The sequence below is a fragment of the Balaenoptera physalus genome (genome assembly GCF_965194825.1).
Source record: "Balaenoptera physalus genome assembly, chromosome: 18".
Taxonomy (NCBI): domain Eukaryota; kingdom Metazoa; phylum Chordata; class Mammalia; order Artiodactyla; family Balaenopteridae; genus Balaenoptera; species Balaenoptera physalus.
Genome location: NC_138899.1, coordinates 38853221 through 38877853, shown reverse-complemented (window position 1 = coordinate 38877853; position 24633 = coordinate 38853221). Strand labels below are relative to the sequence as shown.

The following is a 24633-nucleotide window of genomic DNA, read 5'->3' as shown; positions in this document are numbered from 1 at the left end:
GTTGAAACTGTGATGGCAGTGATTTATCTTTCGTAATATGGTTATATCCCTATTTCATTATACATTTCAACCAAGACTTTTAATGGGTGTAGTGCATAGAAACTAGGCATTGAAGAAAATATTCCTCGGGATTTAAATCCTGCCTCAATGTCTTATTAGTTTTGTGATCTTGGGTATATTGCTTGAGGCAACAGAACCTGAGTTTCCTCTTCTATAAAGTGATGATTATAATACCTTCCTACAAACTGGGAAATTGTAGAAGTAAATGAGATAACCTTTATAAAGTACCTAGCAGCATGATGGGCACATTGTAAGCCCTCAATAAATGGAGCAGTGGAATTGATTTCCCTAAAAGGCTTTACTCTTAGTATCTAATTCTCTGCTACAGGATTCTGTATTTCATTGACTTCTCTAAAAAATGTGAAAGTTTTCAAAACACTAAAGGGGCACAATATAATAGAGATGCACATTCAAAACTTAAGACCTGCACTTACTAGGTTTTATCACATCAGATGAGACCTGGAACCTCAGCTTCTTATCTATAGATTGAGGCTAACAGGCTTATTATGGAGCCAAGATCTATGAATTGTGTGTTAATTTGTCTGAAAAAAAAATGTTCAGTAAGCATCAGCTTCTCTTCCAATTGCTGTAATGGGACTGTTTCAGACAACCTTGCTGTCCTTCATCACAAGTGTGTGTCAACTATGTCTAGCATGATTGCCCTCATGGCCTCCCCTGGCAGATAGTGTGATTCTTGAAGGCATCCTTTCCTGCTGAAGGCAGACAGAGCCCCAGCATTATTCATAATACATCTCCAGGCAGCACACACTCATTCATAAGAAATGGTACAAAATTTGGAATAACTATGCCTTTCCTACAGAATGAGCAGAAAATTCAAATGACTTCAATGAACAGACAGTTAAAGTAAATAAGTGAAGCTACATGGGAAGAAAGATGAACAATGGCAATGAAGACTTGGCCTCAAGTGATGGGAATAATAGAGTGGTAGGGACCATTCGAATTTAAGGGAGCCTATAATGCAGTGGTAGGTGTGGCTCAATTCTTGATGGTTTTTGAGGCCATTCAAGAATGAGGATGGTGTTGCTGGTTCACCCAAACATTCAAGAGAAGTTAACATTTCTTAATTCTTAACTACTGGCAGCTAATTAAGACTTAAAACACTGCAGGACCAAATTAAATAAATCTATGGACTGTATTCAGATCTCAGGCAGAAACTCATACCTTTGTAGCCACAAGCAGCTAAAATCTAAAAAGGAAAGAGTCACTCAGCTCTCTGAAACTCTGTTCCTTACAGCTCAGGAAACTAAAAATAACTTTTAAAAATCTTTGTTTAAGAGTAAATCAGCATGAGAAAGATTTAGACTATTGTGATTACTTTCTGCAGATAGACCAGAAAACTGGAGCATTAGAAGAGACGATTGAGGATCCATATTAAGACTTTTTCCCACAGTGATCTTCTTGAATGAATAGAATTTGCAACTTATTATAGAAAAATAACTGGAAGCAGGAGTGCCAGGTGGGGAACTGTATCACCTGAGAAGTATAGGTATTGAATCCACCTTGCCGTGAAAAGTATTAAAGCAGAAAATGTAGGGGTGACTAGCTTAGCCCCTTGAAAGATATATCTTTTAAGATCAGCAAATTATATATATTTTTTCCACCTGCAACCCTGATTCACAATCTAGGGACTCATGGTACATCTGTCAGTACTTAGCTCCATTTTCTCCTCTGCGGCCTCGCTGCAGGAGTTTCACAAGATGGAAAATTCACTTAGGCTACCTGCTCTAGATAAAAGTCTGGAATGGTGAACTCAAATCCCAAGAGCCTCTGGTACATACTTCAGTTCGACAGAGAACAATTTTAACTGCACTTGAAAGAAAATAACCCTGGAAAATAGGTTAGCAAGGCAGCGGGAAGTGTGTGCCTGGGTATGTTTTGAATTTTGAATTCTGAGTACTCTTTATAGGCAGAAAATGCTGTTTTATGCCTCTAGCTCTAAGACAAAAATAAAACAGAACCCCACCACCCTCTTATCAAACCATAAACTTTCTCCAAGAAGGTGATCTGTGGAGTAGCATGTATGAATTATTTGTACTTTAAAAAACATTTTGAACAAAAGCAGAAGCTAACTCTTTCCAACAAATTAAATGACAGGTTTTTCTTGTCAATAAAACTACCCATAAAAGGGATAAAAAATTAACAGTTCTTAAATTTTATAATTAATATATTCATATTATTATTTTATTTTTTTAATGGAAGAAAAATTAAAAGCATCTTTAGTATCTCATAGACCATATGTCTCCATGACAAAACATTGATTAAATTAACAAGAATATTTATCTGTGGGAAAATTAACTCTCTCTTACACACACACACACACACACACACTCCAAATATACATGCAACTTGTCCTTGCGTACTTGTATATAAAATATTAATTTTGAAATATACTACTCATAGCAGATAGCCAGATAATACATAGATGGATACATGGATATGTACATATATGCATGCATACATGCATAGGGAGAGTGTATAGGGAGGGAGGGAATTTATTGTCTATTACAATAATCCTATCTATAGAAAGCCTGGCTATGAATGTTGTGCTGTTTTTACTATGGATTTTAAACATTGCTGATTTTAAGCACTCTTGATAATAAATTTATTTTTAATTGAACCAATAACTAAAGCTACGTTTTTCAGGTAAGCAGGGGAAAGGTGGGATGGGCTTGTGTGGGTCAAATCCTATAGCATTAAATATAAGGCTGATGTGTCCATCCCAGATTTCTTATTTCCTTGTTAAAATGGTCTTTTATTCATTTATTCTGCGTTAATCTCAAATTTATGTTTAATGAATCACTGTAAATTTGAAAACAAATTAATTGTCTTTTATGTCAGAAAAATACTTATTCAATGACATAGATCTAAACAAAGGTAAATGCTCTTTGATAAAGAGGCATTTCCACAGATTGAAAGGTTGCAGGGAAGTTTGCTTTTGGACACTTTTGCATGATATATCTAGATATGGGAAGGAGCAAACATCCTTTGTTATTTGATTCAATATGTCTTTAATGATCTTTTAAGCTTGAACAATGTGGTGCTTATTCCTGAGACATTTATGATATTCTTTAGAGAAACTAGCTTTTTTAATGACTAAAAATAATTATTACTATTGTAGAAAAGTAATTTTCACAATCCCAGAAATAAAGGGGTCTTGGTTGGTTTCTACCTATGATAAGCCAAGATTCATTATAAATAAATCATGCTGATGTGGTAAGCTATCTGAACTCTCATATACAAACCACCCTAACTATCCATGAGAACACCATATGCAGGGCCTGAAACCAACAGGGGTTATAAAATGGCAAAAAAGAAGTAGGACATATGTGTGTGTGTGTGTGTGTGTATGTGTGTGTATCCCAATAAGCATCCTGTATGTATTTATATATATGTACATATAATGATAGTTGTTTTGGGTGATACTAGCTTCCTACTTCTGTGTCTATTTCCACCTAACCCCTCACTTCACACTTGCTCAGGATGCCACCCATATCAAGATCTTCCCATTCAAGTTTCAGGGAGTATCCTAGATGAATGAAAAATATCTCATAAATACCTTTTCTCTCATTATAAGAAAGAGAATGGAAACTTAATTGTTGCTGGAGAGAAGTTATTTGTTCAAACTGATAATTGATAGAATAAAGTATGTACTTATTTCTATAACTCCCCAAATCACCTAAAACTCATAACTGATACTTCCAATCCCATTCCTTAACTCGTAAAGTATGATAGCACTTACTTCTGTAAAATGTCAGCAGTAGATTTTAGAAATGTACAAATATGCAGACAGAGAAACCATGTCTAATGTTCAAACAACAGATCCAGACTGTTTCAACAAGAAAATCCAGGGAAACTATTTTTTTAACTGGTCTGTTCATTCACAGCAAGATGTTTCCAGCTGATGTGTTTGATTGAGCTAGCTGATAAGTTTTATTGCTCTCATGTAGACGATGAAACAAATGCCTAAATGGAGGAAATTGCATGGAGTCTGACTTGGAAGCAAAGTTGGCCTCTGGCTACTGAGTGGGTCCAGCTGAGAAAACTAGCTTCAATCCTCTATAAGGTCTAAAAATGTAAAGCAGGAAAGAAAGACAGAAGATGGATATTTCATTAAGACAGATGAACTCAAAAAGAGCGGTGATGCAGAGAAAGTTAATAAGGGAAGTAGGGAATAAGCAGTGTTGCAGTTATTACCAGCATAAAGCAAATTGCTCAGGGTCCCATAAATCTTTTCAGGTTCAATCCCCCATGCTTAACCAGATGATCTGCCTGAATCTCTGCACATGCATCTTGCCCCACTCTCTTCATTTCCTCTTCAACTAAAAGGTACTTTCAGTTCAATTTGAAGTTTTTGAATAAAATCATTCTGGTGAAGCATTGTTATTAAAGCAATTTTTGAATGGTTTCCAGAAATAAAAACAAAAGGCAAAAATAAAGAGTCTCTATTAGGACTGAAAAACATATTTAGAGATGCTTCAACGGACAGTGTTATCTAGCTTCACTTATTCCTGCAGTACTAATATTTTTAGACAAACAAAACTGAATATCTACAGCACAACATTAAGTAAGACTAGATTATTTCCCGCCTTTATCTAGCCTTGTCTATTTCATCACACTTGTGGTTCTTCTGCGGAACTTCCCTTTTTCTGCACTAACGTAGGTATTAACTTTTTTAAAGTGCGTGTGAGGATACTTCCATATACCTTCATAAGATATTATTCCTGTGATCTTATTACAAAAAAATTAAAGAAAAATATGCTACACTGATTTTCTGTCAGAGAGGAAAGACAATGCAATTATTGAGTTACCTTAGGTACTGTGTAATCTCTCATAGTCATATTTTCTTCATCTCTAAAAATGAGAGCAACAGTCACACTTTTGTCATAGGTTGTTGTAAGAATTAAAGCACCTGTTATTAATAAGGAATATTGTGTTCAGCTCATAGTAAGCATTCATCTAAGTGGCTTTATTATTGCTATGGATACTCATAAATCATACAAAGTTTCAGATATTGATCTACTACTTTCAAAAATTGCATTTGCTTTTTTCAATTTAAATTGAGAGTATATATCATTTATTGAGTTATTAAATAATTAGTACTTTCTGTCACTACATAAAATCCTTTGCCACCTGTCACCCCTCCAAGCTTTTGTATCTTTTCCTCCCTTTCAGAATTGATCTTCTTGAAATTACCTCCATTCACACTCTATTTCTTAGTTACCACTTGCTGCTTAATCACCCAACTGCCATCAGGATTCCAACACTCTGCTGAAATTTCTCTTACAGGATTCCTTTCACCAAATCCAGCTGACTTTCCAGCCACTACCTTACTTAGTATCTTGGCAGCATTTGACACCCTGACCCTCTTTCCTTTTGTTGAATTCTGTCCGTTTCACTCCCTCCCCATTATTCTGTCCATCTTTTTTTGAGAATTATGTTTTATTGGGTGGACATACTGAGGACTTAAGCCTGGGAGACAGCCTCTCAGCTAGCTTGGAGGGACTGTTCCCTCTTCTGTCCGTCTTTGCATACACAACTCTACAATCTTGCTTCTCTGTATAACCCTTAAATATTGCTGCTTATTCTACTATGTTGGTGTTTCCCTCTTTTGTCCTCTTCTCCCTTACAACCTCTTGCAGGGCAAGACTTCAATTACCATTTATTACCATTTACCACTGATGGTCTTCAAACATCTGCTTTCAGACAGGAAGACATATTTTACTATACTGGACCTCTCAATTTGGATATGTCCCAAATGTCTCAACCTCAACATGTCCAAAATTGAGCCATGATGTCTAACCTTCACTCCCCAAATCAGTCCTTTTTGTATGTTCTCTAGCCCAATAAAGGGAAGCAATACCCACCCAATTGCCCAAGCCAGATCTGGGGGTCATCTTTGAATCATCTTTCTCATTCAAAAACAATATACAATCAGGTACCAAATGCCAGTGACTTCAAATATCTCTCAAACTTATTCTTTTATCTTTATCTCACTGCCACTATCTCAGTCCATGTGATATTATTTCTTTAATTCTTACTGCTGCCGGTTCCTATCTTACCTCTCTATACACTGAAAAAGATCTTGCTAAGATCACTAAGATGGGAAAAATGTTTCATAGAAGTTAAAGGTCAGACTAAAATAGTTCATAATTCCATTTTCACCAGTGTAGTTGTATGATCTTGGGCAAACTACTTATTTTTTATGTCTCAATTTCTTCAGCTGTAAAATGAGAGCAATTAATGTCTTATGTTGGAAGGATTAAATGAGATAGGGCATGTCAAGTACTTAGTGTACGATACCTGTCATTCTGACATTCAGTAACTGTTCTTTATCGTTGTTTTTTCTACATTCGATTATGTCAACTCTTCACATTAAAAATTTTTGCTGAGTTCTCATTGCAATTTAGAATAATGTCTGCATTTTCTAACTTAGTTGATAATTGGCCTTTTCATAATTGGAGCCTTAAAACTCTATCGCCTTTACTCTGAACTTGTTACTATATCCAATTTTTTTTTTTTTTAGCTCCTCTTCAGTGCCACTCTCATTCACCCCAGGGCTTTGCACATGCTGTTCCATTTTCCTGGATCATATCCCTCTATCCTTTCTAGTTGAATTCTACTGTATTTACATCTTTTAAATTTCATCTTAAAAATGTTGGTGATAGACAACATTTGTTGTATGCTTATTTTGTGCCAGACACTGAGCAAAGATTTACACAAATACTTTCATTTAAATTCCTCAAAACAACTCTATGAGGGAGAAAGACTTTCCTGAGCTCCAATAGAGCAATAAATAGATACCCTGGCTAGAAAATCCCTTGGTGCTCTATACTTAACAGAAATAGTACAATGCAAAGCCTTGCTTAATTCTCTTCCTAATTCTCCTGTGATGTCCACTAGGAGAGAGACTTTAAATATAATTTGTGCATTTATGTCCATATACCCATTTAAACACAGTTGTTGCACATAGTAATGGCACAATAAACCTTTGAGTCAGGAAGACATAAGTGAATATGCCACTGTGTCTCAGATACTGTATGGAGTTTGCTTTTCCTAACTACTATGAATTAGGTGGTAATATCTCTATTTTACAGAAGAGAAAACTGAGGTTGAAAGAGCACCTAAAATTTATTGTCTAACAGCCATAGTAACTGTCAAAGCTAGTACTCACTTTCAGAACTGTCAGTCACAAAATCCATGTAATCCCAAGCTTCCAATCCAAATGGGAGTTTAGGATTAGCAGATATAAACTATTATATATAGGATGGATAAACTACAAAGTCCTACTGTATAGCATAGGGAACTATGCTCAATATCCTTTGATAAACCATAATGGAAAAGCATATAAAAATGAATACATATATGCATAACTGAATCACTTTACTGTACAGCAGAAATTAAACACAACACTGTAAATCAACTATACTTCAATAAAAATTTTTTTTAAAGTCCATGTAGAAATTTTATTTTCTTTATTTAAACATCTGCATAACTAGTCCTGGTAATGGGATCATTGAGGCTTAAGCCAGTGATTGTGCTTGATCCATAGCAATCTATCCACATGCCATCAGTCAAAGCCTGCTCAGCACGCAACAGCTAAATGACTATGAAGTGGGTTGTAAAAGTAACTAGATTATAGGTCAAAGCAAGACTACAGGGACTATATCTTAACAAACCAGGTTAAGCAAAAACAGATTTCTAGTGTTAACTGCTGTGTATTTAATTTATATAATTAGTGGTATTAAATCTAGTTTTTACGCCTGTCATACTCTATTAGAATTAAAGCTAAAAACACCAGAAGCCATTTTGAGGTCATCATTTATGAAGTAAATACTCCATAGATCTTCTCTAAACAAGAGTTATTTTGGGGGAAAAAATGTTAAAAAATTAAGCTATGCTACAACATTTCTGCCCAGTTTCTTGGCTGTTCCCTCATTACTTCTCTTGGGAATCTGTTTTTATCATCTTTTTAAAACCTATTTCAAAGTCAAAGTTAAGGGGAAGGGAAAAGAGAAATATAACTGAAAAGCAAATATTGATTTCAGTATAGACTTAAAACTATGATTTGCTAAGAAATCCATGGTCTTCATGTCAGGCACCCAAGAAAACTCCAAACTAAAGTACATCCATTATTGCATGTATTTATGTTCAGTTAATCGCCTAGACTAGGACTTCTTTTAAATCTCCAAACTACCAGTTGGTTTTATTTCTTAGGCATTCTTTCTACAAAATTTGATTGCTTGGAAGTTTACATGAATGTCTGATTTAAGTATGATATATTGAAATGCTTTTTAACAATATGTAATATTTCCTAGAAGATTGGTTTCATCTTTTAATTACAGATGCTTTCTGCTTTACTATTTCTAACAGAGAATAAAAGAATGGACAGGCAGTGGGGCTTGATACATACAAACCTTGACTCACAACCACAATCTGTATGCTATGTAACTGGTACTAGTTTTCAGGAAAAGGTTTTATAGTTACACCATTTTATAAGTATTAGGATTCAAAGCTTTTATTATCTCCAAATCTGCTAGTGAAGCTTATTGTTGGGTTCTGGTATGGCTCACTGAAAGACATGACTCCTCTGTTTTTACAGGATGCCTCCAACTCCAAGAGTCACTTGCATTAAATCAACTCATCACATTATTTATATCTTCAAGTTTCCTAATTCACTTTTTGTTATTGATTTTTGGATTTTGTTTTTGACCTGTAAGACTCTACATGGCCTATTCACATTTAAAATAACTATTCAAAATTCCCTGGTTTGTCTTTGGGAGCAGAGCTGGCTCTGTGAGCTGCTCCTAAGTCTTGTGTCATTATGATTACCCCCTAGGCTTTTCTATCTATTGCTCCTTCTACCTTCAGAATTAATAGATGGGGAAGATTAGGTCAATTGGCATTTCTGAGGCAAGTCTGAATTAATTTTCTTTGGCTTGTCTTGTTGAATTTCACGCTCCCTGAACATTTCTCACTGATAAGCAGATTATGATGCTGGCTCATGTTCAGGGTAGCAACTCCAAATGTGTCTACAGAGTTGTATTGTTACCTTTTAGCACCATCAACTGCAGTAAGCATTATCGTTTATAAAGTTAAAGCTCTTCATTTTAAATTTGTGTCAAGAGGCTAATATAACTGTGATTTTCATTACTGAAAATCATTTTCAGATTAATGGGAAATTTAACAGTGGGAGATGTGTAGGTACCCAGAGACAATTAGCTTGGCCTTTACCTTAGGTGTTGTCCTCCATAAAAGACATTAACATAATCCTTGTTTTCTAGATCAGTGGCTTTCAAAGTAGGGTCTATGAAAAGCTTAAGTCAAAAGAGGAGTTCCTGGGGATTTATTATTGAAATTGGAGTCATGGTAAATCAAACTTGCAAATAGTGTAAATAATTTTTTTCAACTTTCTATTTAAAATAGCTGCATAGAGAGAATAATCATAAAAAGCTACCAGTTTCAATGTTTATGAAATCATTGGTGTCATTAGCAGAACAATTTCAGTACAGTCATAGGGGAAAGTCATATTGCAAGAGGTTTGGGAGAGAAAGAAAGAGGACCTGGTGGAAAAAGGATATGGATCATTTGAAAAATATGTTTGTGAAATGAATTTAAAGACAACTGCAAAGCACTGGAGGTTAAAATAATTTTTTTAGCTTGTTAAGATGGGATGGCATTTGAGTCTTTGTGGGTAATAGTGTAATGAAGGCAGAATAAAGTGAACATTCCATAAAAAATATCTCAAAATAGTGAGAATAAGAGTGGGTACTGGCTCTATAAGTAGGTATAAAAGCAGAGTAATATAGGTTAATCTTGGAAAGATGGAGAGACACTGTACTCAGGCTGTTTCTTTTAAAGTCACCAAAGAGACATAGAAGTGACTGAAACTGCAGGACATGAAAAAACTGTAAGTTGGATTTTAGAACCATTATTCTCAAGGCCACACACACAATATCTTCCAATGGTCAATTCTCTTTTAATGCCCTCATGTACCGTCAACACAATTTTACTGGAAAATCACTCCCTCTCCCAGAAACACTTTTTTTCACTTGATTTCTAGGGCACCACTGTCCCCAATTTGCCTCTCACCTTATTGACCACTTCTTTAGTGCTTTGGTGGCTTCCCTCCTCCTGCCACTGAATATGGACTTGTCTCAGGGCACTGTCCTTGGATCTCTTCTCTCACAGGCTACCTAGATTGTTATCTAGTTTCAGGGCATTGAACTGTATAAAGATGGATCCCATATATATGTCACCAGATATAGCCTTGCTCCCTCTCAGGACTCATAAATTAAACCACTTCCCTGATATTTCTATTTAGATGTCAATTAGTCATCTTAAACTTCTCTTGCCTAAAACAGGACTCTTAGTTTCTCTCCTAAGTCTACTCCAGCCCCAGGATTTCCCATTTCCCCTTTCATTCAAACCAAAACCCTAGAAGTCAATAGGTTAGATACAAATCATCTCTTTCCTCCCCACCCCCATCTAATTTGTCAACATGGCATGTTAGCTGTACTATATATGTAGGAAATATCCCTTATCTCACCATTCCTTACAGCCACCTTGGCTATATACCCTGGTCCAAACTACCATTATCTCTATCTGTGTTTTCACTCTTTATGCACTAAAGTCAGTTACTGCATAATAACGGGAAGGATTGTGTTAATCAAAGGTCATATCAAGCTATTCTTCTGCTGAAAAACTTTCAGACACTCCTCTTCTCTTTCAGAATACAACCCAAATCTTTGCTGGTTAGACCTTACATGAACTGATCTTTGCAGACACTTGAGCTCATGAACATCCCTCAAACACTGAGAGTAAATTTTCACCTCCCAGACTAAGGAAACATAGGTAGAAGGAAGTTGAATAAAGTGCTTACTAGTCCTTCCTGGAAAAGTTAGGAGATAGATAAAATTTATTGGGGGCGGGGGGAATCTCTTACTTTACTTGTCCCTGTCCCTAAGCTCCTCACTACTGTTCTTAACTTCCTTGGGTTGTTTAGAAGGAGGTGCCATGGCAGGAAGGATCTAAATTCTAAAATTACTCTCAATCTTTTGAAAAAGGAAAATAAACAAAAGAGTATCTCTATTTCCTCAGTGCAGCTTTCTTAGCTAGATATTGGGAGGAATTAATTGGATTCAATTAATTTATCTACAGATTTGAATGATTACTACAACTACTGTTCCTACTACTATAGCCAATATCAATGATAACAAAAGTAATAATTACTGTGTATTTTGCTCTTAGTTCTTTATGCACATTTGAACCTCATTACAATACATTGCAAAAAATAAGGATCAGAGGGCTAAAATTTTGCCCAAAATCAGAGAGGAAGCAATTGGCAGGAATAAAATTCAATATTACTTACTTGGGTCCTGGACTCCTAACCATTAAGAAAAAACATAAAGTTCGCATATGAGCTGGAATTTGGGGCAATGTAGGTAAATATATTTTTGAAAAAGCTTGTTATGAACTAGATCTTTTACAAGTTCCTGCATCCACAACGTGCTTCCTTCCTTTTCTTCTGAGTCCAAACATCACCCCAGATATCTCAGTTGCTATTTTTATTACATCTCTCTTAGGTCTTTGGGATGTTGCTAAAGAGGAGTGCCTCAGAGGATAAAGGCAGTCATTTTTAATTACAAAACCTCCCATACTTTATATTTTTCAAAAGCAGAAAAAAAAAATACGATATTATGACTGAAGTTTGAGATAAAAGAAATGGTTTTAGCAGTTTGACTAATTTTTAAATTTTATAATGAAAGATCATTGTTACATATTAAAATAATATAAGTAAATATACAAAAATAACATTAAGTGGCTAAAAATTACAATTTAAGATGTAGAATTGCAGTTTCTTTCCATGTATATTTGCAAATCATTCTATGATGCGTTGATAATTCTCTTCTTACTGAAATGCATGGAGTTAATGAGAAAATTTGTGTTCTAATACCACATTTGCCTCTTTCTAAAACATCTAGTAATCAGTGTATGTAGCTAAATTTTCTGTTTCATGCCAGAGGAAGAAAGAGAACAGTGTCTCTTTCCTTAGTTGCTATTTCACAGTCACCTGATTAGTGGAAATGTATGATAAAGCTTCTTCCAGGCGGCTGGTATCTGAACATCCCATCAAATGACACAGGGGACAACACTGTCAATGAGAGTCACCCAGCTTCTTTAAAAGCAAAAATTGTGAAGATGAAGGTTATAATGAACAAAAGGGTCAAGGTCCCATTCATGCCCCGGATTCTGTGCTAATTCTGAACAAATCACTCTTTTTGTCCACGTGATAATCTTATTTCATACCCATTTAGATTTCTGTGAATTTGTGGAGTTACAGGATTTTAAAACTAAGGCATGGGCAGGGTGAGGGATGTTGATAAATTGTAAGTGACCACTCTACCCTGAAAAATTCATGTCTCATGTTACTGGGGAAAGTAATTTTATTATCTTGGCAAATAAAACCATGAATTCTAGAAATAGTATAGTTTTTTTACTATTTTCCATTCAGCTAGAGTGACCTTTCCTGACATGCTGAAAGGTGGTTCATCCTTTAAACCTCATCCTAATGCATGTCTTTTTGGACTTCTCAACTGACTGCAATAACTCCTTCCACAGAATGTGCGTACTACAGAGTCAAGACTTTCCTTAGGGCACTGTTGTACACTATATACCTTATATAATTACTTGTCTACTCAGCTCCTCTATCTCTTATACCTAGCAATGTTCTTGAGGGCAGAGAGTGCATGTTTGTTACACTAATTTCTTGATCCATTAGAGAGACTGGCGATTAAAATAAATGTTTACAGTTCATTGAAAAGTTAAAAGAACACAACACAAGGTATTGGGCACTTAAAAATGTACAATAAGAAAATAACTGTCATGTTAAGTGTTCTTACAGAACACACACACACACACACACACACACACAGAGAGAAAGAAAAAAAATACCACCACCAGTACCGAGGATAAATTATATGATATTTTCTTTAACAGTATTTCTGTACTATAGATTTCTACTCTCATTGAATAATTTGGGGTGCTCCTTTATTTCACTTGTTTAGTGGGGAATAGTGAAAACCCATCACCAATGATGAACAATATAAAGTAAAACATTAAAATTAAATCTCTATTTTTTGCACAGAATTAAATAAAATACATTAATATTGAGCTAGTGTTATAATTAGTAACTAACATGATTGAGCGTCTTAAAATATAAGACTATGTATAACTTTGTGTAATATATATATATAATAGATTTCTAAGAAGAGTTTTGTGACATTCTGAAAATTCCTATGCAATATTGTATTGTATTCTAAGAATCCAACGCATCTCTGATATATAGCTGAAGATGTGTGGCCCAGAAAGAAGCAAATTGTTTAACTGAAAAAGAAATGTTTATTAAATATATTAAGCCTCATAATTAATGATGAGGTCTTTGATAACACAGGTAGAAATGGTATTACTTTCCAAATTATTTTCTGAGATTAAAAATAATTGAATGGATAGATGATTTCAAATGTTAAAAATTACCTAAAAATGACAGAAGAAAGAATTTCTCAGTTAAATTATATGAGGTGGCTAAAACACAAACTAGGTGAAGAGGAAGAACACAGGTTAAAAGACAATATCTTGGGTGTGAGGAGACAGATATGATGCCATGAATCAGGATTAGAGTTATGTAAAAATATATTAGCATATAAATGTGTAATATATAAGTGATTACAATCTAAAGTAAGTATACATTAAACAATGTACTTCATCATAGGCCAAGAAATTTTTACACATGAAACTAACATAACCTGAAGTTAATAAACCAAAATCAACCATTTGAAATATCTTATTTGCTCAAGTATCTAATCTCTTATTTTTAAGAGTTTTCAAAGATGTGACCATTGAGACAGTAGATCTCAAATCTTCTACAAAAAAAATTCTCTTAGCCATGCGGACACTCTACCATTGATAATTTTCAACTAGTTGGAAATATTTTTAATAAGCATTTACAATTTTTCAAAAGCTAAAACTTCTTCTGGAGTACAAAAACATAATTAATGTACCAATAAATATGAAACAATCTGCTGTTGGAGGGAATTATACTTTCCACTCTGTTGGATCTTAAGAGCATATATTTAAATTAACGATATGGATCCTGACGGATAAGTATAATGTTAAAATAATTTATGTTTACTCACCTCTGAGTATGACGAGTGACACTGAAGTTAAAAATCCATTACTTGATGGTTTTATATAATAGAAAAGCATAATTTCATTTCAGGACTCAGAATTTATATAGGATTAAGAAATGTCTACTGCAATATAATGCATACATTAAAGTATTGTCTCTCAAACTTTAATACGCATTCAAATCACCTGGAAATTTTGCTGAAATACAGATTCTGGCTCAGTAGGTATGGGGATTCTGCATTTCTAACAAGTTCTCAGGTAATATAGATGCTTCTGGTTCATGGGCGGACTGCATTTTTAGTAGCAAAACCTTAAATAGAATTAGGTTTTAATGATCTATCTCAAGAGGAAAAGATTAGAATGAATGAAGGGGAGAGAAAAAGGAAAGTTATTTTCCGTTGGTAAAAGATCAACTAGATAATAACTCTAATGTGTAATAATAGTTAGAATACTAATGCTTATTTTTTACCATATGGGTTTTGCTACAACTCCAAAATGAATGTACACATTAGATCCCTAGTAAGCTTCAGACAGGAAAATTCTTGGGCTTCGTAAGTCCCAACTGCTGAAGCCTGCACAAACAAACAAACAAAAACAACAACAAAACAAACAATAAAATAGTACTGTAAAGCAATAAATGAAATATTAAGGCCATTTTCTATCATATATGTTATAATTAAAAGAGAAGGAACCACTGATAATTTGACCAGCAATTTATAAGAATTTTTGTTTGTTGTTTTGTTTGTTTGCTTCAATTTAGGTGGGCCCAAATGCTTTTACCATTTTTCCTCTAAACCTTTCAATACAAATGCAGCAAGCATCTGTCTTTCTCTGAACTATGTTTCAAATCTAACCTATCCCCACAGGCATCAAAGCTGAACATGATGGTCATGCTGTTCCATGCAGCCCTGAAAGACAAACAAAAGAACAAACACACCCCGGTGACTTAAACCCTGGAGCCAAAGAAGCTCTCCAGGTTTCCAAATGCCTCTCTGATCCTCCCAGTAAATATAAAAGCTGCTTTCTTCAGTAGGTGAAAACAATCATAACTGTCTTTCCTCAAGTCTTGTTGAACCTCTGGGGATAGAGGAAAGATAGAATATAGAAACGTGCACCAAAAGTGTGCACAGATGGGTTTGATTTACACAGTATGGTCTGCTACAACCTGTAGATTAGATAATGGGTTTTCTTAGTTATAGTTTATGTTTCCAGCAGAAGGCCTTCTAACTTCTTTAAATGGTGTCTCTATAAAGTTCTGTTTCCCTAAAGGATAACTGACCAAAAAATGCTCTTACTGAATTGCATCATAGTTTCTGTACAACTTTATCTATGAATACATATAATCATAAATGTTATCACATGTATATGCACATTGTAATAAAATTCATAAATCACATCTATTTTCATTTTATTGATATAGGCTAAGGGAAAATGCAACTATATCCATAAGACAGTGATCTCAAAGCCCATGTTCTTCAGTTGAGCAGGTCAATTTCAAGAGTAAAATCTAATTGTAAAAATTTATAAGAAATTTTGGTATTAAAACTAACAAGGCAGTTTATATCTTATGATTTACTAATGAAGTTTAATTTTAAGCAGCAGTGGAAAAAACCTGCGCCTTATATTTATCATACCAATTTATATGCAACTTTGTGAGATTTCTGATTTTACTGATAATAATTTTCTGACTTTAGTCACTTTTTTGTGTCAGCAAAGCTATACTAGTATTAATATAAAAGACAATATTTTCTGTCATAAATACTCAGCCTTCTTATTCCTATCTTCTAAACATTTTTCTAAATCTTTATTGAACCTAAAAATGGGAAGCAAATGTAGGTTTTTTTAAAATAAAGTTTTGGGGACATTTTTTTGACAATGCTGTTACTTAAGAAATCATAAACAATTTTAGTAAAAGTATTTTTCAATTGGCAAGGGAGGTATAATTCCTCACGTGATCATGTATGGTAATGTTAATTCTATTTTCCTAACATAAAATAATTCCCTGTTAATTTCAGTAAGGTATTTATCTATAAAAAAATTCTTCTTTTAATGAAATAATTTCAATAACGTTTGAAAAGAGGGAAAAAGCAGTGAGTTGTCCTGGAAATCTTTGACTTTACCAGTGAACAAGTGTCTGGGAAATTGTCTTCACCTTTTCACTTTTACAGTATCTTTCACTGTATGGGAATAATTCCATCTAAAATAAAAGAAAAAATGATAGATCTTAATTGAAAACATTCACTTATATGTAAGGTTTTGGATTTGATCGTTCATTGTTATTTGTGCATACTTTATGTATCAATCATTGTAGTGCTGACCATGAAACCTCCTGGGATGATGGGAACGTTCTACGTCTACACTGTCGGCAACAGTAGCCACTAGCCACATGTGACTATTGAGTAGCTGAAATGTGGCATGTGACTGAGGAAATATTTTTCTTATCTTATTTACTTTTAATTAATTTAAACTAAATTGTCACATATGGCTAGGATCTACTTTATTGGACAGCATAGCAAATCAGGGCAATAGAGATACAGCCTTGCTGTAAACAAAGAAACTAGCCTCATAAAGCTTATTTCTCATTAGTTATAAATATGAATACAGTTAAAAATAAATAAATGTACAATATAAGTAATATTAAGTGTTGCCAAAAAATAATAAATGAAAGTATAGAGAGCATTGGAGGAGGAGTACTGAACAGAGATGTGAATGAAATGAAGGAAAACGCCATATGACAATGGGATAAAGAATGTTCCAGGTACATTTAAGGAATTTAGCAAGAGCAAAAGGGGTTACTAAACTAATACTTTGAGGAAAAAGTAAGGTTCAAGAGACACGGGTGATTTTTTTTTTTTTTTTTTTTACGGGTGATGTTTTAATTTATCTACATAAATAGAATTAGTGAGTGTAAACTAATCCACTAAACAAATACTCTTAATAGAAAATGATTAAAAGTAATACAACTTTAGATACTGTCACAAAGGCACATCAAACATTTATGACACCCTTGACATTAACATTTATCAATTAAAAGCTTATTTGCAAATCTAATTTTGTAAGGCTTAAAATATCAATAAAGTTTTGTGGAAGTCCTCTTGAAATTAATATGCAAAGTATCTTGGAAATTCTACTCAAAATTCCTGATTGTACAGATAAAGAGCCTGAGACATCAAGGTATTACCTGATTCTCATCACTAGGCCCTTTGACATCCAGCCCTGTTGCTTCCTGCGTGATGGTGCTATGCCTGGTATCTCTAATACATCAAATGTTAGATAGGCAGAAAATAAGACAGGCAAAGACACTACTTGTGAACACAATAGCAATGTTTATTAAGTTAGTGAGTTAATGGATGAATGGTAGTAGGGCTAATTTTTACTTTCCTCAAATTTAAAACTACCAGATTTCTTTATGGAAAGTTCACCTAGTTATTGATACTTTAAATTTGGAAGAAATGTTTTATTTTGTTGTGTCTGTAGTGAATTCAATATCAAGGGAGATCTGAGCAATTAATGGATCCTTTTGAGAAAGATGCACTAGCAAATCAAATAATGCAGTTTCCAAGAAAGAACTTTGGATTTCTATTTTGAGAACACTGAATCCAACATACTGAGTGGTCAGAATCCAGTAAAAAGCTGTTAATGTAAAATGAGTAATTCAATTATAGATAAGTGCTCAAATGCATTAAATAATATAGATTCATCAAAAACATTTTCCTTAATATGAATAGTTTTTCTATTTATAACTCAAACTTTTCTGCAATTTTAAATGATATATTTTATACCATAGCAAAACACTTTTTTTCTACCTTCTAGTTAGAATAAACATTGCTTTTTCAGTGTTCTATGTCCCTTAAATTCTTGATCCTTCCCAGTAGTAATATTTTAAAATGTCAAATGAAGGCTAATTTTTCATTTAACCTTCTTGTAGATAAGTAGAAGATGGGGAAAAAAGTCAAATTGGTAATTTCTACTTTCTCTCCTATTGAAGAATACTAAGGAATGGTTGCACAACAAGTTCTCAAGGCTTTGTCCCCATGTTACTCATATGTGATTTCTTAAGCCTGAATCTCCCAAAGCAATGAATATGTTTTTGATGCTTTAATATCCACTAATACTTTGGTGAATACTCTAAAAATACTCTCTTTTAGGAAAATAATTCATTCTTTGAGCTTGTAATCTTTACTATGAGCTAAATCTCAATTCCATAAGTAAAACAAATATATACTTAACACATTATATAACTACTTTATTTCTCTGTCTAGAATGTAAACTCCTTAGAAAACGTACATTCCTTGAAAAATATAAATTCCTTGAAAACAGGGAGGAAGTCTTGCTCATTTTATTGTTCCAGATTCTAGTATATAACAAGCTTTCAATAAATACTTAATAAGTATTTGAATGAATCTGAAGAATTTCTCTATGCAATCTACTACTTTGTTCTTGTCCTCTTCTGCTCACAATCTTGAACTCTTGAATTGCTTCCACTGGCCAAAACTATTTCCAATATTTTGAAAGAAAACAATACATCATCTTACGTAATGTTAGGGACATATCCCCACACTTTAGTTTGAAAACGCTGGAACAATGGGAACACCTAGAAAGTTCTTGCAGGCTCACTATAATCTAATGTCAGTCTGACACTTTGGCATATCTCTAACCACTTTTCTGCACAAATCTCTGCCTGATCAAATTAGCTGCACTCTTACCAGGACCTGCCTTATATTCTTCTGAATGCTATTACCTCTCCTCTACCAGCCCTGCCTCAGGCCTTCTCCCTCTTTTTCCTTCTCTGCTAATTCTCCTTCAAGAAACTATACGAAAGAAAGAAATCTGAATTGAATCAGAAACAAGGGGTCTTACTGGAATTAAACCACCTGCTCTCCATGTGACCCTAGCAAGTCACTTTACTACTTTGATTTCTTACTGGTAAAAATTGGGGTAACTCAGTCTATAATTAAAACGATTGCTGAAAGACTCAAAAGGGGTTCATACAGGTCTTAGTACATATTAAGAATATATATTCTTCTTCTACAAAGAATTCCATCATTCAAACTTGTTTTTGTCAATGAAAAGATGTGGAAAAAATATCTGACCATTCAAACCCATAATGTTTTTGTGAACAACTGAGAGAAAAAATATTTAAAGTGATATGAAAAGTTACTATTGATTTAAACTTTGGGACACTTTTGTTGAGCTTCAGTCTCTTTTGTGAAGGTTTCCTGACCATCCCAGTCATAAATAAAAGTTTACTTACCTATAGTATATGTTGGCCACATGTATATTTCCTAATATTATAAATATAAATCCATGGATTTACATGTGTTTTTATAATATATCTTTAGGATCCTGGATTCCAAATGACAACAACACACTCAGTCTGACTTAGTAAAAATGAATTCAAAACTAGAGGGGAAGGGTTAGAAATGTACCAGAAAGGTCCTGGGCTAGCTCATGAAATGGAAGGAAAGCTGATTAGGCATTGGTGGCTAAACTCAGAAAAGTAGAATTCATCAGAGTGAAGCAGATTGCTCAGGAGATGTCATTTACAATAATATAGATAAACTATAAGATGGATAGTCCTTTATTTTTGCGTACAAAGCTGCAACTTTTAAAATCACTCAATTTAAATTCCCTGTTCATTGAGTTATTGCCAGAAGCATACATAACTTCCATGTGTTTTGTAAAGAATGTTTATGTAAGATTCTAACATCTTTCATCAGGTAGCTGGAAGGGAAGATTTCTTAACAGGAACCATCCTCACTGCCCAATTCTGTGGAGAGTTCCTTCCTCAAGCTGCTCCTTTCCCAATTTATCAACAGCCATGTTGCTTTTGTAAAAAGTAAAGAGATATACTGAAAATATGTACATGAAAACCCAATTACAGCGTAATTACTGAGCCCATATATGTCTGACTAAAGTCACATTTGTTTGTAATCAAACATACATCCAGTGACATGCCAGATTCAGACTATATCTAGGATAAATTCCTTCAGCCTAGTGAAATAAAGAAGTCTGATAAGGTAAGCCCCCACCGAAGTGGTTGTTATCATAAGAACTTCCCTCTCCTTGAGGCTTTAGTTCTTGGTCAACTATATATAAGGAATCACGCTATCTGCTATAGGAGATTAAAAACACACCCAACACAAAAGAAACAGAAAATAAATGAAAGCCTCTGGCACACTTCCCTTATAAATTTGTCGTTTCCATTCACACATTTTGTGTGTGTGTGTAGTAATTCAGCTATTTTTCCTCTATACAGTTTTCACTATATTTAATATAAGAAAAATCAATGCAGAAAAGTAAGCAGGGTATCTCAGATCTGGTTTGATGTTGAATAGAGTTAAGAAATGAATATGAATCCCTGTGTATTACCTATCTGTTAAACTCTGAAATATGAGCTTTTCCAAAAGATATAAATCATAAAAATAAATAACCTTTCATGCAAAGACTATATTACTATATATTACCTTGAATATATATTCTCAGTTCACTTCCTTATTAGTGGGAAAAATACTTTAATTACAAGTAATGATTAAAGAGAAAGCCTACAGTTATGGGTTTATGGAAGTTTCAAAGAAAGTTTGTTGTGATTTTTCAGTTTCATAGTCTCTTTTAATCCCCATGGCAATAACCCTTTACTATGTCCATATTTCTATAGAAGTGACACCAGTTTTAAATATTTCTGCTAAATCAGATTTTATTGTACAAACATTTAATTTTAGTATCACTAGTAAGTTAGACATGCACACATAGGAACAAGAAACAATGTAACTTCCCAATTTTGTACATTTAGATTATTTCAGTTATTTTCTGCCATATAACGCAGGATGAATTTTTTTTAAAGCTGATTTGACAGAATACTTTTTTAAAATTAATATTTATTTATTTATTTATTTGGCTGTGCCGGGTCTTAGTTGCAGCACGTGGTACCTTCCTTGCGGCATGCAAGCCCAGGTTTGATCCCTGGTCAGGGAACCTGCGTGTTGCAACTAAGAGCCCACATGCCACAAGTAAAGATTCTGCATGCCGCAACTAAAGATACTGCATGACAGAATACTTTTAAGTAAAAATAGTTGTTAAAGTTAAGTTGAAAGGAAAGCTTTGTTTTGGAAGTTTTAGCAATACTATTTATCAAACACTTTATCATACTTTCCAGGCAATATTCTAAACTCTTTCAAATATTAATTCTTTGATTATTGCACTCATATAAGCACTATAGAGACGTTAACACATTTACTATTTCTTTGTTTCACAAATGTTGAGACACTCACAAAATCACTGGCTTCAAATTAAAACATAGGGGACAAAGACAAAAATTCAATAGTGACAACTGAAGACTAAAATAAGCTTTGTAATTCCACCTTCATCTCCATTGTCTTTACGAACTCCACCCTTCATAGGTATGATGACTCTTCAATGAACTATTCCTCTGTTATTAACCATGTCTGCTCATCTCTTCATATTACCTGTTTAATAATCATTCAATGATAAAATCATTTAAATATTTGCTCAAAAATTACAACTGAGGAACTAAACTTGCTACCAAGAATGCAGGAATGGTATCTTAAGAAAAAAACATAAAATTTGGACCATTTGCTGTTTTGCAATATATATTATTACACTTCTCAAATAAAATAGTATTAATATTTATCATTTTATTAGATTATTACCCTTTAAAACTTGAAGTTTTTATTTTCTAGTGATCTCTATAAATAATTTCAAGGAAATAGTAAGTATTTTGTTTCCATTCATTTAATTTACTGTGGGAAAATTGGTAAGTTTTCTGGTTCTGAAACTTTCTGACAAGAGTGACACAGTTGAAAACACTCAGCAATTAAAGTGTATGCTGAAATGTAGAAAAAACAAAATGTTTCAAAAGCATAATGAAGAAACACCATTAATATAAAGAAGGAAATGTCTACCAAGAGAGCCAGTTGTAATTACAACAATGGGTGTGATATATGCCTCAATTAAATTGCCAGTTTAATTGAGAGTGGACACCGGGATCATTTGTGTCAACTGAGAAATATCCGTAACAGGAGGTCATCAGAGCTGAGCCCAAACCACTGACAAAAATGAAAATGCAGTAAATACAGTTTCACTGGGAAAATTAATATTGTTAGTTTACACACATTTCAAGAGTTTTAAAAGTAATTAATTCACCTACTATTTAGTAGGTAATCTATTATTTAATAGGTAACGAAGGTTGCAAACACCAGTTTTCGGTGCAATAATCATTTGTCACTCTCATGAAAAGTCACTGGATTTTATCAAATATTTTTGAGAAAAATAAGAATCAATGCCAATTAGGAAAGCTTTTGGGGAAATGATTCATGTTCATGGGGATAAAGGTAGATGTTAGTACATTTTCACAGTATTAATATTTGTAATGATATTGAACGATGTATTCATTTTTAAGCAGTATAAAACATGATCACTAAAAAGCAAAATACAAGAGATTTCATATGGTATAATTCCATACATATAAAATGTCCAGAGAAAAAAGTAAATTTAGTGGTTGCCTGGGGGCAAATTTGGGGAGATAGAGGTCAACAGTAAATAGGCACAAGGGATCTTCACTGAGGTGATGCAAATGTTCCCAAGCTACAGTGATAGTTGAACAACTTGTTAAATTTACTAAAAATTGTGGAATTGCACACTTAAAATGAATTAGTTAAATGATATCTAAAATATGCCTCAACAAAGTTGTAAAAAAATAGTCACTAACCTTTAAAGGTGAAGTTTAAGTTTACAACTTAAACTAGTGGTTTGCTGTGAAGTTGAAACAAATATTTTGGATACGTTACTTATTGTCTATGAAACAGTTTCCTCATCAATGAAATGAGGATAAGAACAACTTTACTTCATAGGGTGATTTTGAGGGTTAAAAAAAAAATCCATGAATAAAGGCATGTGTGAAGTATTTAATGCATAATAATTACTAGGTATAGTAGCTCTGGGTACTGATATGGATTCACCAAAAACAAAGAGGTATCTTAACCGGAGGAAAACAAAAAACCTGTCCTTAATAGACTGGTAGAGAATGGTAGTCAGAAAGTGAAACGGTTTGTATTCATTAGAATTCTCATCCAGGACACCTTACCACTCAGTGGTAACTACTCTCATCTCAAATTCTGGCAAAAGATTCACAAGAAAGAAGGAAAGGAAGGAGGGAGTGTAGGAGGAAGGAAGGGAGGGAGGGAGGGAGGAAGGAAGCCTTACTAATTCCCCAAGTTTGAAATGTCTTTGATCTTGAATTAGAGAAAAATACAAATAATGAAAATGTAGTGTGCAAAGTATCTCTGCATATATGACGAATACTATTAAAATATTATAAATAAACAACATTTAAAGTTTTGTGCATATTTTCAAAGAATTCTGGGCAAGTACATTTTGATGTATGCTTATGTAAGGTTTCATTTCATTGTCTTTAAAATACTTTTGTCTCTTTTTCAAATCAATCTTGATTCTTGGGACGAGTGGCAGAAGATTAAAAAAAATTCTAGCTGAGCCATGTAGGAGCTGTGTGACCTTGAAAAACGTTGAAACACTGAGCTTTAATTTTCTTAGAAATGGGGATAGAAATCAAATTTAAACTTTTTTGTGGCACTCAAAAACACAATCTTATGTGAAATTAATTTATCAATTTATATGGCTATTGACAAAAAAAAAATCATGTTTCTATTATTCTCTTTGTAAGGAGAAAGGAGACGTCAGGCAAAGTCTAGGTTGGAAACATGAGGGTGAACAGGAAATTACACCTGTATTATGTCACTCCACAGGGATTATCTGTGCACCTGACAGCACCAAAAGGACAGTAGACAAACTATAAAAAAGAAATCAAACTTAACAAATAGTGAGAACTGCATACATCAAGTTTAAATTTAAAGCTGTCCTATTTCACTTGGCTGGCTCTGAGTGCTTATGTTCATGTCTGCTAACAGCATCAATTATATATATTCTGCAGAGAGCATTTCATTAAAGTGATCAATGTTTTCATTCCTATGGCAAAACGTGTGTTTTAATGTGTTTTTCTACTGTACAAGATGAGGAAGCAGAAATATTTCTGGATTTTAACCATTATCATAAGAGGAAGTGGTTCCAAAGAGAGTTCATTTTCTAAAACAATAGCTAGTGCTGAGAAAAGAATATTAAATTCCTTTCACTTGAAATACTTCAAACTTTTTTCAAAGAATATTTTGTAGGAGTTGCATAAAGAGTCAAATAATTTATATAAATTTGGTTATTACCCAGGGCCACAGGCCCCTGGAAGATTTCATAGATGGGCTCACAGAGTCTATGGAAACCTTGAACAATTTGCAATTCTTAAAAAATATATGTGGGTATATGAATTTTTCTGGAGAGTGC

General features: G+C 33.7%; 1 protein-coding gene across 8 annotated transcripts in view; it reads right to left on the bottom strand.

Moving 5' to 3' along the window:
- PCDH9 (protocadherin 9) overlaps positions 1-24633 on the bottom strand; it is a 973394-nt gene that overhangs the window by 915712 nt on the left and 33049 nt on the right. Inside the window, exon 3 of one of the 8 annotated variants that reach the window (XM_082434787.1) lies at positions 16418-16462. The exons of the other annotated variants lie outside the window; for them this stretch is intronic. Coding sequence (XP_082290913.1) covers positions 16418-16462 — 45 coding nt within the window. The remainder of the gene's footprint in view (positions 1-16417; positions 16463-24633) is intronic. 8 annotated transcript variants of the gene reach the window in all.